Source organism: Choloepus didactylus, chromosome X (assembly GCF_015220235.1).
Source record: "Choloepus didactylus isolate mChoDid1 chromosome X, mChoDid1.pri, whole genome shotgun sequence".
In the NCBI taxonomy this organism is placed as follows: Eukaryota; Metazoa; Chordata; class Mammalia; order Pilosa; family Megalonychidae; genus Choloepus; species Choloepus didactylus.
Window position 1 is genome coordinate 20,306,885 of NC_051334.1, and position 20,851 is coordinate 20,327,735.

The following is a 20,851-nucleotide window of genomic DNA, read 5'->3' on the forward strand; positions in this document are numbered from 1 at the left end:
TTCATTGGATTTAGGGGTCTTATCAAAAATCAGTCGACCATAGATCTGGGGGTCTATTTTTGAACTTGCAATTTGATTTCATTGATCAATATGTCTATCTTTATGCCAGTACCATGATATTTTGACTACTGTGACTTTATAGTAGGCTTTAAAATCAGGAAGTGTAAATCCCCCCACTTCTTTCTTCTTTTTTAGAATGTTTTTAGCAATTCGAGGCCCCTTTCCCTTCTAAATAAATTTGAATAACTAGCTTTTCTAAGTCTGCAGAGTAGGTTTTTGGAATTTTGATTGGAATTGCATTTAATCTGTGGATCAGTTTGGGTAGAATTGACATGTTAATGACGTTTAACCTTCCTATTCATGAACACAGGCTAACTTTCCACTTCTTTGGGTCCCCTTTGATTTCTTTTAGTAAAGTTATGTAATATTCTGTGTAGAGGTCTTTTACATCATTGGTTAAGTTTATTCCTAGGTACTTGATTTTTTTAGTTGCTATTGTGAATGGAATTTTTTTCTTGAGTGTCTCTTCAGTTAGGTCCTTTCTGGTGCATAGAAACATTACTGACTTTTGCACATTAATCTAGTATCCTGCCACCTTGCTGAATTTGTTTATTAGCTCAAGTAGCTGTGTCATCGATTTCTCAGGATTTTCCAAAAATATGATCATATCATCTTCAAATAATGGCAGTTTTACTTCTTCCTTTCCAATTTGGATGCCTTTTATTTCTTTGTCTTGCTGGATTGCTCTGGCTAGAACTTCTAGCACAATGTTGAATACTAGTGGTAACAGCAAGCATCCTTGTCTCATTCCTGATCTTAGGGGGAAGGCTATCAGTCTCTCATGGTTGAGTACTATGTTGGCTGTGCTGGTTTGAATCTATTATGTCCCCCACAAAAGCCATGTTCTTTAATGCAGTCTTGTGGGGGAAAACTTACTAGTCTGTTGATTAGGATGGTACCCTTTGATTAGGTTGTTTCCATGGAGATGTGACCCACCCAACTGTAGGTGAGATCTTTGATTAAATTATTTCCATGGAGGTGTGGCCCCTGCCCATTCAGGGTTGGTATTAATTAGATAACTGGAGTCCTTTAAGGGAGCTCACAGAGAGGAACAGCTCAGAGAAGCTGAGAGAGACAGTTTGGAGAGAAGCTAAGAGCCAACACAGACACAGATGATTGGAGGCACTGGGAGATGCAGACAGAAGGACGTTTGGAGATGCTAAGCTAAGAGATGAAGCCCAGAGTTTGCCCCAGAGAAGCTAAGAGAGGACCCCTAGACACTTAGAGGGAAACACCTGGGAGAACAAGCACAGATGCACAGGAGCTGAGATGGAGAAGCTAAGGGAAACAGAAGCCCAGAGACATTTTGGAGAAAGCCATTTTGCAACCAGAGCCCAAGAGCAAAGGACCAGCAGATGCCAGCCATATGCCTTCCCAGCTGACAGAGGTGTTCCAGATGCCATTGGCCTTTCTTCAGTGCATGCATCCTCTTGTTGATGCCTTAGTTTGGACACTTTTATGGCCTTAGAACTGTAAATTTGTAACCTAATATATCCCCTTTATAAAAGTCAATCTATTTCTGGTATTTTGCATAATGGCAGCTTTAGCAAACTGAAACACTGGTTGCGGGTTTTTCATGTATGCCATTTGTCATATTGAGAAAGTTTCATTCACTTCCTACCTTTTGAAGTGATTTTATCAAAAAATGATGCTGAATTTTGCCACGTTTTTTCTGCATGTATTGAGATGATCGTTTGATTTTCCCTGTTTGATTTTTTAACGTGTTGTATTACACTGATTGATTTTCTTATGTTGATCCACCTTTGCATGCCTGGAATGAACCCCACTTGGTCGTGGTGTATGACTCTTTTAATGTGTCTTTGGATTTGATTTGCAAGTATTTTGTTGAGAATTTTTGCATCTCTATTCATTAGGGAGATTGGCCTATAGTTTTCCTTTCTTGTAGCATCTTTATCTGGTTTTGGTATTAGAGTGATATTAGCTTCATAAAATGAGTTAGGTAGTGTTCCTTTTTCTTCAATTTTTTGAAAGAGTTTGAGCAGGAATGGTGTCAGTTTTTTGGAAAGTTTGGTAAAATTCCCCTGTGAAGCCATCTGGCCCTGGGCTTTTATTTGTAGGAAGCTTTTTGATGACTGATTGAATCTCTTTACTTGTGATTGGTTTTTTGAGGTCTTCTATTTCTTCTAGGGTCAGTCTAGGCTGTTCATGTGTTTCCAGGAAACTACCCATTTACTCTAAATTGTCTAGTTTGTTGGCTTACAGTTGTTCATAGTATCCTCTTAAGATTTTTAAAATTTCTTCGGGATCCACAGTAATGTCTCCTCTCTCATTTATGATTTTGTTTATTTGGGTCTTCTCTCTTTTTGAGTTTGTCAGTCTAGCTAAGGGTTTGTGAATCTTGTTGAACTTCTCAAAGAACCAATTTTTGGTTTTATTTATTCTCTCTATTGTTTGTTTGTTTGTTTTTTTTTTGTTCTCTATATCATTTATTTCTGCTTTAATCCTTGCTATTTCTTTTCTTCTACTTGCTTCAGGGGTAGTTTTCCGATCATTCTCTAGCTTCTTCAGTTGCTCAGTTCTTTGATTTTTAGTTCTTTCTTCCTTTTTAATATATGCATTTAGAGCTATAAATTTCCCCCTCACACCACCTTCACTGCATCCCATAGGTTTTGATATGCTTTGTTCTCATTTTCATTATTCTCTAGATACTTAGCAATTTCTCTTGCAATTTCTTCTTTGATCCACTGAATGTTTAGGAGTGTGTTGTTTAACCTCCACATATTTGTGAATTTTCTGGTTCTTGGATGGTTATTGACTTCTAGTTGCATTCCTTTATGGTCTCAGAATGTACTTTGAATAATTTCAGTCTTTTTAAATTTACTGAGGCTTGTTTTATGCTCCAGCATATGATCTGTCCTGGAGAACATTCCATGAGTGCTAGAGAAGAATGTATATCCTGGTACTTTGGGATGTAAAACTTTCTCTATATATAGTCTGTTAAGTCTAATTCATTGATCACATTGTTTTGGTTCTCAATTTCCTCATTGGTCTTCTGTCAGGTTGTTCAATCTATAGAAAAGTATGGTGTATTGTAGTCTCCCACTGTTGTTGTAGAAACGTCTATTGCTTCCTTCAGTTTTGCCAATGTTTGTGTCTTGTAATTTGGAGCACCTTGATTGGGTGCGTAGACATTTATGATTGTTTTTTCTTCTTGGTGAATTGTCCCTTTTATTAATATATAGTGTCCTTATTTGTCTCTCATGACATCTTTTCATTTAAGCTCTATTTTCTCTGTTATTAGTATTGCTACCCCTGCTTTCTTTAGGCTGTAGCTTACATGTAATATATTTTCCATCCTTTCACTTCAGTATCTTTGTGTCGCTGGGGCTAAGATGAGTCTCTTGTAAACAGCATATTGATGGTTCATACTTTTTAATCAATTCTGCCAATCTATGATTTTAATTGGGGAGTTTAATCCATTCCCATTCAATGTTATTACTGTGAAGACAGTTCTTGAATCAACCATCTTATCCTTTGGTTTTTATTTGTCAGATCTGTTTTTCCCCCTCTCTTTTTTTTCCCCTTTAAGCTTCCCTTACTAATACTCTTCAGTTCTGTGCCCTTCTCCAGACCTCTGTCTCCTTTCTTTTTTTCTCAGCTGGTATAATTTCCTTTAATATTTCTTGCAGGGCAGGTCTCTTGTTAACAAATTATCTCAGCATTTGTTTGTTTGTGAAAATTTTAAACTCCCCCTCAATTTTAAAGGAGAGCTTTGCTGGATAAAGAATTCTTGGCTGGCAATTTTTCTCTTTTGGAATCCTAAATATGTCATACCACTGCCTTCTCACTTCTATGGTTCCCACTGAGTAGTCAGTACTTAGTCTGTGTGATTTCTCTTGTATGTGGTGAATCACTTCTCTCACCACCTTCAGGAGTTTCTCCTCAGCATTTGACAAACTGATCAGTATATGTCTCGAAGTGTGTTTATTTGGATTTATTCTATTTGGAGTTCATTGGACATCTTTGATTTGCATATTTATGTGCTTTAGAAGGATTGGGAATTTTTCCCCAACTACATCTTCAAATACTCTTCCAAATTCTTTAGTCTTCTCTTCTCCCTCTAGGACACCAGTGATTCTTATATTTGTGCTCTTCATGTTGTCCATCATTTCCCTGAGATCCATTTCAAATTTTTCGATTTTTTCATCATTTGTTATTTTGTTCATTCACATTCCATTGCATTGTCCTCTAGTTAACTTATTCTTTCTTCTGCCTCTTCAAATCTGCTGTTGTGTGTCACTAGTATATTTTTAATTTGATCAACAGTATCTTTTATTTCCATAAAATCCGCTGTTTTTTAATTTCCTTTTTAAAATTCTCCCTTATGCTCTTCTAGAGTCTTCTTGATGTTCTTTATGTCCTTAGCCAACTCGTTGTTCTGGAGTTATGTTTGTACTTCTTTGATTAATTGCTCCAAGTTCTGTGTCTCCTCTGGCTTTTTAATTTGGTCATTTGAGTTATCCATATCTTCTTGTTTCTTCATGTGCTTTTTGCTTTTCTTTTGTTGGCCTTGTGGCATTTGCTTATCTTGATAAGGTTATTTTGGGATATGCAGGATTAGTTGAGCATTTATCTATAATTTGGCAGAGCTACAGCTTGGTGGAGCTAACTTACCTTGTTCTACAAGTAGATGGCCCTCTTGAACCACTTTTTACTCTCAGGCCAGCTCTCCCCAAACTTTACCTGTGCACTAGGCAGGGTCCAACCTGGATGAAAATCTAATCAGTGCACCAGTTCTCTGTGTGTACTTGGGACTGCCAGCCCTGTGGGAGGGGGGCAGGCCCTGCACAGTTTGGCAGGGAGTCCACTCCGGGGCACAGTGGTCCTGGCAGTTCCTGGGACTGCGAGTAGACCACTCTGGGGCTGTGGGGCTGCACATTTCACCATCTAGCTCAAGTGCACGTCTGTCCCTGTCTGCTGTGTGCCCGTGATTCCCTGGGGTTGGGGAGGGGCTTCTGTGCTTCTCTGCAGCACCCTTGCCTCTCAGCTGTGCTCACCACAGGCTTCCATGAAGGAAGAGTGAAAGTGGTCACCCCAAGTCTGCCGAATACCGAGTTCCCTCACAGGAGCTCTTGGTCATGGGGCTTTGAAAGGATATCTCCCCAGCCCACTGCTGAGATGGGTGCACGGGGTATGGAAAACTGATCCCTCCCATGCTCGTGGGCTGGTTCCAGCCACCAGTGCCCAGCCCAGGAGCTCTTGGCTGTGGGGCTGTGATGGGTTATCACTCCAGCCAACTGCTGAGAAGGGTGTACAGGGCATGGAAAGCTACTCCCTCCCACGCTCATCAGCTGGCTCCAGCTGCCCATCCCTGGTGGCAGTCCAGGCTGAACACACTCATCCTGTCCTTTCAAATGCAGTCTTTCTGCCTTTACAGCCAAGTCCTCACTATGTGGTGTAGAAGTCCCTGCCTGGCCAGTGGCATCCTGGAACTGCTGTTCTTCAGCACTTTCTGCCCTTTATCTAGTTTTTTTTCATAGAGGATAATTTTGCCTTGCCTTTTCTAATCTGTCATCTTCCTGAATGCACCTGCATGACTCTTATCCAAATGTTTTGAAAGTTTATTTTTTACCAAAGAGAGGGTATTTAGGAGAGGAGTTAAGAGGGGAAGAGGAGGGACAAGCTCTAGGAATAGACATAATTTTTGTACATATTAGGATTCAGTCCAATGCTGTTTAGAAGCCAAGTTGAGTGGCACCTGCATTCTCCCCTATTGACCCAGATAACAGTACAATGCTGGATTCTTTGGCTAGGGTATTAGTTTTCTATTGATGCTGTAACAAATTACCACAAACTTAACAGCTTGAAACAATGCAAATTTGTGATCTCACAGTCCTGTAGGTTAGAAGACTAGGTTGGCTTGATTGGTTTATCTGCTGTTTGTTTCATAAGGCTCAAATGAGGGTGTTGGCTGGCTGGGCTCTCATTGGAAAGAATCCTCCTACAAATTCATTTAGGTTGTTGGTAGAATTCAATTCTTTGAGGTGGCAGGGCTGAGGGCTCCACTTCTTGCTGGCTTTTTGTTGAGGGTCACTCTTAGCTCCTAAAGGCCTTTCTCTGGTTCTTGCATGTGCCCCCTACATCTTAACACCAGCAATGGTGTGTCAGATTCTTCTTGTGCCTGGAATCTCTTGGACTTCTCCTTCTTGCAGCATCTGTTCTGAGTTCCTCTTCTGTTGTTGCATCTCTCTGATTTCAGCCAGAGAAGGTTCTCTCTGCTTTTAAGGGTTCAAATGATTAGATTGGGCCCACCAGGATAATCCAGAATTATCTCCATGTTTTCAAGTCCTTAACCTTAATTACATGTGCAAATCCCTTTTCCCATGTAAGTTAACACATTCACAGGATCCAGGGATTAGGACATGGGCTTCCTTGGGGGGTCATTTTTCTGCTGAACACCGGTAGTGACATTAGGTTGATCAAGGTGCTTTCTCCTCCACTTGGTACCTTAGGGCAGTAGGACAGCCTGCAGGTTTGTGTTAAATGTTAGGGCTTATTGAAATGCTAGTCCCAAATATGATGGAAAGGAATATCCATTTATGGAAATGAGTCTAGGCTTCGGTTTTGATGAGAGGAGGCACTCTCTTTCTTGATTTCCAATAATGTCTCCAGTACAGTATAATGCTTAAGAGAATTGACTTTGAAGTCAGGTAGGCCAGACCTTATGCAAGCATATAATGCTTCTAGGTCTTAGTGTTGTTATCTGTGAAATGGGCTAAGAATTCTTGTAATTGCTATGAGGAATAACCTATAAATGGAAAGTGCTTAGGATTTGGTCAGTGCTCAGCAAATGTTAGCTAGTGATGACAATAATGATGATGATGATGATGATGATGATGATAGAATGACATATTCATAGAATTCTCTGTAGGCTAGGAGAAAGTATGGGTGGACCAACCAGAATCAGCAGTTGGGTTTCCTACCAGTTTCTTATTAGTCTGACGTAAATTAGTCTGTTAGTCTGACATGATTATTCTATTAGTCAGACATAAATTAATAAAGTGATTATTCTGAAAAGGGATTTATGCAAGTTTTTTGAGAGTATAACTTAGCTTAAGAAGAGTGGTTTGGTTTTAATTGTAAAGGGCAGTGGTTGAAGCTCACAATTGCGTAAGTCATGGGTTGGCAAGCTATGGCCTGCAGGCCAAATCCAGCCTACTGCCTATTTTTGTTCGGCCTATGAGCTAAGAATGATTTTTGTAGATAAACATTTGCAGCTGATTTGATGATGGGGAGCACTAACTTTGAACTCTAATTTGGTAAAATGCTATCCCTCCCCAAAAGAACTCCATTATTCAGAGTAATAGTCGTGTATTACAGAAAATGTACTCAATTATTATTACATTTTCAATTTCATTGATGAAAATTTGTAGAAATTTGATTTTTCTCTTGCTATAAAGTACCTACGTAAATCCTTAATTTTGCCTCTTTTCCCTCAAAGCCTAAAATATTTACAGTCTAACGCTTTACAGAAAAAAATTTCCAACCCCTGATCTCAGTAACCTGTGCATTTAGAATGGAGGTGTAGACTCTTCACAGCTGGTAGGGACTCCAGAAATCTCCCATTACATTACCCTAATTTTATAGCTAAAACAGAATCTCAGGAAGGTAGGCGATTGTTCCAACACAACCCAGCTAGGTTGTGAGAGAGGCAGGACCAGTCCTTAAATCTTTTTGGTGCTTCAGTCAGTAAACTTGCCACTGGAGCAGGTGGCCCTTCTGGGTAGCATGGTTGTACTTTATTCATCTCTCTCGAAAACTTTTTAAAGGAGGTGATACAGCATAGAAATGCAACTGTCCTGATGATCCTTTGAACAGGGCCTCGCAAACAGGGCCTCTGCCTGTGGGGAAAGCCCTTTAGATTCTGGAATTTCTCATTAAGGCCCTTCCAGAAACACTGGGGTTGATATTTCCTTCTTAAGTTAGTAACAGTCACTAGCCAGGCATGTTAATATATTCTCATTGAGCCATGTTTAGTTTAGGATGAAATTGTTCATTGAGCAGAGCAGTAGCCCTAAACTGAGGCAATAATTTACCCTCACACTCCCCATCCCCACGGTTCCATGATTATCCTCTCATAAATCCAGCTGCATTGTACTTGTCCTTACTGCCCTTCTGCCCATATAATGTTGATTGCTCTGTGGCATTTGTTTCTCATACTACAGGTGGTTTACAAATCCAACGACTGTCAACGCCTTCTACAGTGCATCTACCAACCAGATTCGTGAGTACCTGGTTCTTTGTCTCCTTGTTAGTTTGGTACAAAATAGAAGGAACTTTTCTGTGATTATGATTAAGGGTAGGGCATAGTTTATTTTTCCAAAAAAGTGACCAGGTATGTTGATGAAGGAAGTTTAAGTATCCCTATCCATTTGCCCAATTTTCCTCATTCCTTTGACCTCAAGAGTTTTTTTAAAATTCAAAAACCATACAGTCATCTACAGTGTACAATCAGTTGTTCACAGTACCATTATATAGTTGTGCATTCATCACCACAATTTTGAACATTTGCATTACCACACACAAAGAAGAATAAGAATAAAAATTAAAGAATAAAAGAACACCCAAAACATCCCATAACCCCCATCCCTCCCTATTATTCATTTACTTTTTGTCCTCATTTTTCTACTCATCTGTCCATACACTGTATAAAGGGAGTGTAAGCCACAAAGTTTTCACAGTCACACGGTCACACAGTGTAAGCTATATAGTTATACAATTGTCTTCGAGAATCAAGACAGTTTCAGGTATTTCCTTCTAGCTATTCCAGTACACTAAAAACTAAAAAGGGACATCTATATAATGCATAAGACTAACCTCCAGAATGACCTCGCAAGTCCATTTGAGATCTCTCAACCCCTGAAACTTTATTTTGTTTCATTTCTCTTCCCTCTTTTGGTCAGGAAGGCTTTCTCTATCCCACAGTGCTGGGTCCAGGCTCATCCCTGGGAGTCATGTCCCATGTTGCCAGGGAGATTCACACCCCTGGAAGTCATGTCCCACATAGTGGGGAGGGCAGTGAGTTCACCTGCCAAATTGGCTTAGAAAGAAGGCCACATCTGAGCAACAGAAGAGGTTCTATGGGGGTGACTCTTAGGCAAAAATTTAAGTAGGCTTAGCCTCTCCTTTGCAGTAACAAACTTCATATGGGCAAGCCCCAAGATTGAGGGCTCGGCCTTCTAGATTGCTAGTCCCCAGTGCTTGTTAGCATATTATTAATTCCCCAGGTAGGGAAGTTTAATATTTCCACATTTTCCCCCGGTCTCTCAAGGGGGCTTTGCAAATACATTTTTGTTCTCTGCCAAAATTACTCTGGGATTTATCGGGGCCTCACCCTAACCTGTACAAACCAACCAGAGTTCAGTCCCTGTTCAAAGTTCTATTTAATTATGGTGTTTGAATAAACTCACCATACAAGTTAAATTATATAGTGTGTTACAAAATATATAGATGTTGCATCTAATAAACATCTCTTCCTTTGGTCTGACACAGAAGTTGAAGTTTTAAAACACCATCAATATTGTCCTTTACTCTTTAGTCTGATTTACCTTAGTCCTAACCAAGTCCATTTTGTTCATATCTCTAATTGAAGTCTGATCTCTTTTCAGACTCTTTAACATTGCTGTATTAGGTAATGCTGACATTAATAGCTGCCAGACTCTAGCTCTGAGTTTTAGGTGTCACACAGATACCCAAAGTTCCAGAGACCATCCAGGTTAAACACAAAGAGCTCAGCATCTCAGAATTTAGAAGTAGCCATTACAACTCAGGAATAGATGTAACCACTGTAAGAGCTTACAATCTAGGAACCTTTACAATAAGCCTTCCCCTGGTAACCTGTGCTCTCAGATTCAATTCTGTTTGCACATGATAGTCCATATTAGTGAGGCATTACAATGTTTTTCTTTTCATTTCTGGTTTGTTTCACTCAACATATTCTCCTCAGTGTCCATTCACCTCACAACTTCATTCCTTCTTGTAGCAGCTCAGTATTCCATTGTATGTATACGCTACAGTTCACCATTTCCTTCATCAGTCAATGTACCCTTAGGCCACCTCCATCCACTGCGAATTGTGAATACTGCCACCATAAACCCCACCGTGCAAATGTCTATTCATGTCCCTTTTTTCAGTTCTTCCAAGTATATACCCAGTAACAGAGTTGCAGTACCATATAGCAACCTCATGCTAAACTTCCTGTGGAACCACCACACTGCCCACCATTCTAGAGGGTTGCATGATTCTACTTCACCACCAACGGTGATTAGGTACATCCCTTTCTCCACTGTTTCTCCAGCACTTGTATCCCTCTGTTTATTTTTTAGATGGTTTTATTCACACACCCTACAATCCATCCTAAATAAACAATCAATGGTTCTCTGTATAATCACATAATTATGCATTCACCACCACTGTCAATATGAGGACATTTCCATTTCTTCCACAAAGAAAGAGGAAGTGGTGAAAAAAGAAAAAAAGAAAAAGAAAGGAAAAAAAAGACAACTAAAAAGCAACAAAAGAAAAAGTAAAATAAGATACAATAAAAAAGTCAGCATCCAAAGAATTGGGGTAGCTGGTGGTGGATACCTGAAACTATCAAACTACAACCCAGAACCCATGAATCTCGAAGACAGTTGTATAAAAATGTAGCTTATGAGGGGTGACAATGGGATTGGGAAAGCCATAAGGACCACACTCCACTTTGTCTAGTTTATGGATGGATGAGTAGAAAAATAGGGGAAGGAAACAAACAGACAAAGGTACCCAGTGTTCTTTTTTACTTCAATTGTTCTTTTTCACTCTAATTATTATTCTTGTTATTTTTGTGTGTGTGCTAATGAAGGTGTCAGGGATTGATTTAGGTGATGAATGTACGACTATGTAATGGTACTGTAAACAATCGAAAGTACGATTTGTTTTGTATGACTGCGTGGTATGTGAATATATCTCAATAAAATGAAGATAAAAAAACAAAAAAAAAACTCAGTGAAATATAATAAGAAATTTGGTTACTTTAAAAAGTTGGGTTATATGTAATTTTTACTTTTTCTCATTGAAACTTTTATATGTTTTCCAAATTTTATTCAAGGAGCATATATTTGTGTTGTAATCAGAAAATAAACAATAAACATTATTTTTACTGTTATCTCTAAAAAAAAAAAAATTAGTATTGTTGATATTCTACCTTTGCATCATGCTCTTAAATGGCTTGGCATGGCACCATTACCAATGTTATCTGTATTTGAAATTTTGATATTTTGTTCACCATGGACTTTTTGCATTACTTTTGATTTTTTAAAACCTTGCATTCAAATACTATTTCCTGAGTTTTTTGGTGCCCCTTAAATTTGGGGCCCAAGGCAAATGCCTCACTATCCTTCCCTGCTTTAAAACCTGAAGCACACTTTTTCACTTTAATTATTATTCTGGTTATTTTTGTGCGTGTGGTAATGAGGGTGTTGGGGATTGATTTTGGTGATGAATGTACAACTATGTGACAGTACTGTGAACAATCGAATGTATGATTTGTTTTATGTGACTGTGTGGTATGTGAATATATCTCAATAAAATGAATATAAAAAAAAAAAAGTCAACAACACCAATGCCAAGAATCCTGTACCCCTCCCTTATAACCCCCGCTCATAGACATTTATCTTTGGTATATTGCCTTTGTTACAATTAATGGAAGCATATTACAGTGTTACTGTTAACTATAGGGTCTAGTTTGTATTGATTGTATTTTTCCCCAGTACCATCCCATTTTTAATGCCTTGCAAAGTTGACATTCATTTGTTCTCCCTCCTGTAAAAACATTCTTATATTTGTACATTTAATCACCATCATTGACCACTCTAGATTTCACTAAGTTATACAATCCCAGTCTTTATCCTCTATCTTTCCTTCTGGTGTCCTACATGTCCCTAACCTTCCTCTTTCAACCATACTCACAGTCATCTTTGTTCAGTGTACTTACATTATTGTGCTATCATCACCCAGTATTGTGCTATCCATTTCTGGATCTATACAATCAATCCTGTTGAACATTCTCTACTCCTTCAGCTTCAAATGCCCTGTACTTACCCTCTTTCTGTATCCTGGTATCTTCATTTCTATACTCTTCTTCAAACCTCTCTTCCCTGTATTTTCCTATCTGTCTGTAGCACTCCCTTTAGTATTTCTCGTAGAGGAGGTCTCCTGTTCACGAACTCTTTCAGTGTCTGTTTATCTGTAAATATTTTAAGCTCCCTCATTTTTGAAGGACAGTTTTTCCAGATATAGGATTCTTGGTTGGCAGTTTTTCTCTTTCAGTACCTTGAATATATCATACCACTGCCTTCTCACCTCCATGGGTTCGGCTGAGAGATCCTCACTTAGTCTTATGGAGCTTCCCTTGTATGTAATGGATTGCTTTTCTCTTGTTGCTTTCGGAATTCTCTTTGTCTTTGACATTTGACAATCTGATTAGTAAGTGCTTTGGAGTAGGTCTGTTCGGATCCATTCTGTTTGGGGTATGCTGCACTTCTTGGGCCTGTAATTTTATGTCTTTCATAAGAGTTCGGGAATTTTCATTGATTATTTCCTCTATTATTCTTTCTGCCCCTTTTCCCTTCTCTTGTCCCTCTGGGACACCTATAACATGTATATCCATGTGCTTCATGTTGTCATTCAGTTCCCTGAGCCCCTGCTCATGTTTTTCCATTCTTTTCCTTGTCTGTTCTTTTGTGTGTAGGATTTCAGATGTCTTGTACTCTAGTTCAGTAATCCTTTCTTCTGCCTCTCCACGTCTGCTGTTATATGTCTCCATTGTGTTTTTCATCTCTTCCATTGTGCCCTCATTCCCATAAATTCTGCCATTTGTTTTTTCAAGCTTATGAATTCTTCCTTGTGGTCATCGAGTGTCTTCTTTATATCCTTCATCTCTCTTGTCACATTTTTTTCAACTCATTGATTTGATTTAGAAGATTTGTTTGAACATCTTTAATTAGTTGTTTCAACTCCTGAATCTCAGTTGAGGTGTTAATTTGTTCCTTTGACTAGGCCATATCTTTGTGTTTCCTGGTGTGGCTTGTGATTTTTGGCTGTCTAGGCATCTGATTTTCTTGATTAGTTTATTCTGGAGGTTGCTTTCTCTATTCCCTTGGGTTTTCTTCTTGGTTTTCTTTGATCTCTATATTTCTTTGTTTCTCTCACTGGCCAGTTGTCAGATTGGCTCTTCCTCCCAGTTTTCCCCCCAAATCAGGCACCCACCATGTCCTGTCACTGGGATGGGAGGTGGGCACTGGCACCACAGCTAGTTCACTGTGTGTGGTGATATAGATCTGCTGGCTTCCAGTGGTGCTGTTTTTCCTTGCACTTTCCAGACCATCCAGTAAATGGTACTGTTTGGTAACTTAATCTTCCTCAGAGGCTGCTTTGCCTCCAAGCACAGGCTGGGTCTACACAGGTGAACTGAAACTGTGGGATTCCTATGCCCTTACTTTGCTGGCCAAAATCTGTGTTGATGTGGGGCTCTACCTGTGGCAGAGGAGTCCCTCAGTTGCCCTATTATCCCAGCCGTCCCCGAGGCTGGGAAACGGCCACTGGCTGCTGCTTCCCTGAAGGGTAGGGGAAGGGTTTTCAGACCCAGGGCTGGGAACACTGTCTCTGTCCATGTTTTCTCAGTCTCTTTCTCCCTCACTGATGTGGACCTTGAAATGTCTTACCCTGTCTCCCTGGTCTTCAAACAGTTGGGTATGTCTCACTGCTGTGAGAGATTTTAAAATCTGTGTTCCTGGTGGGAAGGGTCCCGTCTGCTGATTCTGTGCCTTTCCCACATGGAGACTGAGTGAGGGGGAGGGGAGTGGACCAGCTGGTCTGGGATGGAAGATTCCTACCTGATATTTCGTCTCTTTCTTCAACTCAGCATCTGCAGGATCCTTCTCCAGCCTATATCCTCCTCCAGAATTTCAAACAATTCAAAATTGTCCTTTTTCTCTTTGAATCTCTGGAGAGGAGTTTTCAGTAGCTGTTTATGTAGCCATGTTGATCACAAGTTTTTTTTTAAGTTTTATATCACTCTTGATTTAAAAATAAATCAGTTACAATAAATAAAACCCCAATGAAGGTGGACGTAAAAAGGGGCTAGCTTCTGCTTTCCTTTCATGATGGTCTTACTGATTTTGTCCATACCATTTTGTTTGTTATGAGAATTGATGGGAAAAACAAGCAGGAAAAGGGGAGATTCTCAACCTGGAGGGCCCTGTCTGTATGTGGGAAAGAAGCTTGGAAATGTTCTAATTAACCCTAGAATGTAAGGTCTTGAGTGTTTTAATTTACATGTATTGGCTCCATGCAATTATAAATGCCATGATAATTTTTTAAAGATTATTAAAGGTTGGCTTGGCAAAAATTGAAAATCTGACAGTACCAAGTGTTGACATTAGGGACCTGTATTCACTGCTGGTGGAAATGTCAATCGGTCCATCTGCTTTGCAGAGCAATTTGGCAATATCTAACAAAATTGACAGCATGCCCTCACACCTTATGGTCCATCATGTGTACTCCTGGCATGTTCCCTCATGCTGTGATTCTCAAGGTGAGGGTCTCAGACCAATAGCAACAGCGTCACCTGGGATCTTGTTAGAAACGCAAACTCTCAGGTCCCGCCTTAGACCTACTGATCACAAACTTCGGATGTGCAGCTCAGAAATCTGTTTGGAGAAGACCTCTAGGTGATTCTAATAAATGCTAACGTTTGAGAACCACTGCCCTAGGGAACTCTCCCATAAGGCACAAGGAGGCCCATATGAGAATGCACATAGTGGTATTGTTTATAGTAGCAGAAAAAGGGGAAAAAGCTAAATGTCCCTTCTCAGGAAAATGAATCAAATGTGGCATATTCACACAAAGGAATACCACACAGCAGTGAGAAATGAATGACCTAGAGCAACATGTATTAACATGGATGAATTTTACAAATATTAGATTGTGTGGAAAAAGCTTCTTGGGAAAAATACATAGAGTACAATACCATTTAATAAAGTTGATAAGCATACAGAAAAATTCTGTATATTGTTTAGAGGCACGCACACATTTAGTAAAAGTATAAAGACATTCATGAGAATGACAAATCCCAAAGTCATGTTAGCAGTGACCACTTATGGAGACGAAGGGCCACTCCTCCAGCTTCTGCTGGTTTCTCTTCATCTCCTTTACCTCTCAATAGTAGGATGGTCAAAGGCTCAGTCCTTGGACCTCCTCTGTTCTCCATATTCACTCACATGCTGGGTGATAACCTCTAATCTCATGGTTTTAATTGCATCTCTACAGTTTGTTGAATGCAGGGGGTGGAATCTGCCAAGACTTACCACCGTTGTCTGTGCTACCACCATCTCTCTCACCTGGATAACTGTAATAGCTTTCACCTTGGCCTCCCTGCTTCTCTCCTTATCTCCCTTCAGGCTACTCTCCATACAGTATTGCAGCCATTTAGGGATGTTTTAAAATCATATCACGTACTCCTTTGCTCAAAACCCCTATCAGCTTCTCATATCAGAGTAAAAGCCAAATTACTTACAAGGACCTAGAGGCCTGTCATTTCTGCCTTTACCTCCTACTGCTGACCCCTCCCTCACTCGGTTCCAGCCACCCAGGCCTCCTTTGTTTTTCTAGAATGTCTAGCACAGTCTTCCCTCAGGGCATTTGTACTTGACGTTCTCTCTGCTTTGGAAAACTTCCCCAAGTGATCTCTATGCTTCATGTGCCCACTTCCTTCTAATCTTTACTCACGTCTCCTTCTCAGTGAGGTGTCCTGCCTCTGGTCAGGCCGCCAGCCTGCTGTGGGTCCTGCACACTGGTGCTCACCCCTGCAGGATTTCCTTGTCAGATTGGACAACCCTAAGGCTGTGACTGCTCACTACCAGCTGGCACATCTTTGAGTCACCCTCATGTGGCCACTTTTGAGAGCGGAAGTCTCTTCAGGACTTTGGTCTGAGAGTAATAAACAGAAGGAAAAGAAACCGATAAGGGTTATTTTTGATTTCTTTATTAATTTATATAACCAAATTAGTTGCTAAATATGTTGACTATTTTGAATGCCACTCCTTACTATATAAATATTCATTATTATAATGAAAATACCTTTGCTTTCTTAAGGTCCTCAGCTCCAAGTTGAGAATTAAGCTGTACATGTTACATTGAAACTTATAATATTTGAGATATTAATTATGACTGTTTATCATATTTATTTTAATATGATGTGAATTACACTAGTATTTACTATGTGGACTATTCTATTGAGTGATAGAAAATTGTTTAGATTGTCCATTTTAAAAGAAAATGTTTTATTATGTACCATTTGGCACATGCAAAAGAATATATGGAACCTGCTGACACATATAAAGTTATAAAGTATATTAAAAAATATGATAAAATAAATATATGCCTGTGGACCCACCATCCAACCAAGAAACGGGGCAGTACCAATATCATTGCATCTACCTGTGGCCCTCCCCAGCCCTTGTCAGAGAGGTAACCACTATTCTGATTTTCATGTTTATTGTGTTCTTGCTTTTTTAAAAATAGTTAAACCATTTCTGTCTGCATCCCTAAACAATATATTGCTTATTATTTTTGCATTGTTTTTCAGCATAATACCACCAGGCTTTTGTCATACTGCCTACAATCTTTGGGAACTGTGTTTTCTTCAATCAAAATGTTGTTTCTAAGATTCATCCATGTAGCATTAGTTGTTGTCATTGTCATCATCATCATCATAGTATTTTTTCATTTTCACTGCTGTATAATATTCCAGTGTGTGACTATACACCCAGGTTCTCTCTCTGTTCTACTGTTAACAGACCTGTGTGTTTCTCCCCCCAGTATTTTGCCATTATGAACAGTGCTGCTATGCTATTTTTGTACATGTTCCCCGATACAAGTTTTGGGGTATATAGTTAGGTGTGAAATTTTTGGCTTGTAGAGTATGCAAATACCCAACTTGATCAGGTAACATCAAACATCTTCCAAAGTGGGTGTTCTAAGATGCAAAAGTATTTCCATCGTTTCTCATTGTCATTGGTATCTGGCATTGGTAGACTTGATTTTTACCAACCTAGTGTATGTAAAAGGTCAGCTCTTATACAAGAAAAAGTGATGTGATTGTCTCTTTGCCAGTGTTTTCATACTCACTTTCAAATGTCAGTGAATGCTTACTGCTCCTCTGGGGACTTAATTATGTCCAATAATAGTTCTGCCTCCAAGGGTCACCTCCACTCAGCCTTTTCCTTGCTTGAGAAGAGCTGATCCTATCAGAGGTTTACTGAGGAAAAAGCCATTTCAGGGTAACCCAGTGGTTTCTTGAAAGCTCATGGACAGAGGGGTTTGGGAATGAACAATTTGAAGCAGCATTTTAATTAAGAGATTCAAGCTGTTTCTATTTTCCTAATGACCAGTGCTTGCTCTCATTGTAAATTACATTCCCAGGCAAGATGACAAGGAATCCTTTGGGTGATGTTTTTTTTTCTCTTTCCATTCTGATTTTCTGGACTGCAAATTAAGACAGGTGGAGTTTTTCCTTATACATTTCCCCACTGGATTTCCTGGGACTCTCCCCCCACCCCCAACTGCCTTCTTTTTGCTTCACTGAAGAAGTGAAAAATTGAGGTGATTTTCTAAAATGAACATCTTTATTGATTAGGGGCTGATTCTGACAGCATGTGGCCATCTGTTTAATTGGGTTTCACATCTAAGATGTAACTATACTTAGTAACGTGATTTATGAGAATTTCATTCTAGTTCCCGTTATTTTCTGATTTATGCCACTTACATCTATTTCTGCATGCAGCAGAGACTTGAGTAGAAAATAGAAAAACCTGTAGGTTTGTTTGTAAATCCATGCCTTTTTGCGTGAAACCCTATGATTTGTGGCCATCTTCCAATGTTAGATTTTTGCAGGATGGTTAAAGCTCTTTATTTTTCTACCCTTGTCAAGCTGGGTAGCCATGTCTTCAGACATAGAGTATAGTGTGAAATAGTAATGATTTAAATCTGCCATACAAGAAGTTATACTCGGGAGCTGTCACAGAATTTAATTATATTTGAATTAATAAGATGGTTAAAGAGGAAAACAGGAGCTGAGGTTATTGGTGCCTAAGCCAGCACTTCCCAAATTCTGCCATAGTGGCAAAACTGGTCTCCCTGCTTTTGTAAGGAAACCATGAGAACCTCGACAGGAGACCTTGAGTTTCACTGATTAGTGGTCTGGCCTTGGCCAAGGCATTATCCTTCCTGAGCCGTACTGTCCCCATCTGCCACATGTTGAGGTTACCTAGCCCATAGGGCTTGGGGTAAGGATTTAACAAGATGAATTTGTAAAGTGCCCAGCACATTGCCAAGGTCAGGATTGTTAGATCTAAAACTGGCATGCAATAGCCAGTGTGTTACAGGATACACAGAGCAGAATATGGAGATTTGGAAGGCAAATATTTTGCAGTTTTGCTCTCAAAAAATTTTGTAAGAACAATATTTTTGTATATTAAAACAAACAGTACCGTCAGTTTGGTAAAGGGTCTGGTGGTTTGGTGATATCTCCTATCATTCAGGAATTCCCCTCCTGAGTGTATACCCAAGATAATGAATCCTTATGCCTATGAAGGACATGTACAAGAATGATCATAGTACCTTTATTCATGCTAGAAAACCCAGTGTCCATCAACAGAAGAGTAGGCAAATAAATTGTAGTATGTTCATACAATCAAATATTTCACAGAAATGAAAAAGAATGAACCACTGCTCCCTCCCCACCACGCAATGTATGAAAACACTGGCTTGGTGTTGAGTGAAAGAACCCAGACCCAAAAGAATATGTACTGTGTGGTACATTTATATAAAGTTCTGGAGCAGGCAAACAAATCCATGTGATAGAGCTTAAAATAATGGCCCCCTGTATTGGGGGTATTGACTGGGAGGGGTCAAAGGAAACGTTTTGTATCTCCATCTGGGAGCTGATTGCACAGGTGATACGTGTGTAAAAACTCGTGCTCTACCCTTAATATTTGTGCACTTTATTGTATGTAAGTAATACCTCAACATAAACAGTAACACCTCTCTCCTCTTATAAATAAGTTTTGGCACAGCATGTAATACGCATAGGCATTTTGGGCTTGTAACAGATTGCCTCAGGCCAAACCCTCAGAGGTGTAGACCAGGGGTCAGCAAATTTTTTTCTCTAAAGAGCCTGATAGTAAATATTTTCAGTTTTGTAAACCAGATTGTCTCTGTTGCAACTCCTAAACTCTGCCATTGTAGCTGTGAGTGAGTGAGCTTGGCTGTGTTCCAATAAAACTTTATTTACAAAAACAGGTAGTAGGTGGGATTTGACTATAGGTTGATGACCCTTAGTGTACGGCACTGTGAGAGGATGGGATCCAGGGAGCCATTGAAGCATATTCTCACCCAGTTTCCGTGATTCTTTGGATCTAATCAGGTGGTGGTAGCTAAGGGTGGAGTGAACAGCTCACATTTGGTTTTCATTTCTACTAACATGGACTGGTCTTTAGAACACAACTCATTTTGTGTATTTAGTATAGAATGTGTATCTGCAAAATGCTGTATCAAAATATAAGTTTTTATTTTCTTACATCTCAGATTATATTAGGGAATTATTTTAAGTAAATAAAACCTGGGCTGGAAAACAAGCATGGCCTAAGGACTAAAACCAATGATTTTATCATCTTTGTTGTTATATACAAGGGATTTGGTTGCTCCAGTTTAATCACAGATATTCTGCTAAAGAAGATAAGCCTTTGTCCAAGGCTGGGCTTATGCTGGCATCAAACTATAGAATTAATCCTGAAATCAAACACAGATTTGTTTTGCTGTTAATGAAATAACTGCATTTCAAACTGGGAGACTTTCTCATATTTTGTTGGCTCTTCCTGAAACCATAAAGTAAAAGCCAAGTTAGCAAATACTCCTCTGCAGACTGTATTGAAATTTATTGAAATTAAATCCTTGAATCCATTGGACACTCCATTTGGGGATCTGGGGAAATAAGGCCAACATCTAGAATGTGTGATTAGTCTTCCATAGTTTTGGAGTTGGAAGGAAACTAAACCAAACTTCTCATTATCTAGAAGGGATCTTGACACTCAGAGCAGTTCTTAGTAATTTTTTCCATTTATTCACTTAATATTTATAGAGCCCCTAATGATTCTCACCTCCTTGTATCATACATACCCCTGTGTGGTCCCCTCTCGCAGTGAATAAGTCTTACCTCTGTAACCGATAAGACACTGTGGAAATGACAGAGTGTGACTTCTGAGGCTAGGTCATAAAAAACATTGTAGCTTCCATCTTGCTCTCTTGAATTGATCACTCTGGGGGAAGCCATCCACTGTGTTGTAAGGCCACTCAAGCAGTTCATGGAGAGGTCCACATGTGAGGTAATGGAGGCTTCCTGCCCATAACCAGCACCAAGTAAGTGACCCATCTTAGAAGCTGCAGCCCTAGCCAACATCTTAACTGCAACTTCCTGAGAGATCTTGAGACAGTAATGTCTAGCCAAGTGGTTTTCTGAATTCCTAGCCCAAAGAAACTGTGAGATAGTAAACGTTTGTTGTCTCAAGCCACTAAGTTTGGGAATAATTTGCTATATAGCAAGAGATGATGACATGCAGGTACTGAGTTTGGTGCTGGGGTATAATAACATGGTATGGTGTAGCAGTTAATGGTGCAGACTCTGAAGTGTGGAAGTTTGATTGTGAATCCTGGCTCGGCCACTAATGACTTA

At 39.5% G+C, this 20,851-nt stretch overlaps 1 protein-coding gene across 6 annotated transcripts in view; it reads left to right on the forward strand.

Annotated features, from left to right (window-relative positions):
- PHEX (phosphate regulating endopeptidase homolog X-linked) overlaps positions 1–20,851 on the forward strand; it is a 259,988-nt gene that overhangs the window by 196,550 nt on the left and 42,587 nt on the right. For all 6 annotated transcript variants that reach the window (XM_037821360.1, XM_037821359.1, XM_037821363.1 and 3 more), the window contains one exon: positions 8,247–8,305. In XM_037821360.1, coding sequence (XP_037677288.1) covers positions 8,247–8,305 — 59 coding nt within the window. The remainder of the gene's footprint in view (positions 1–8,246; positions 8,306–20,851) is intronic.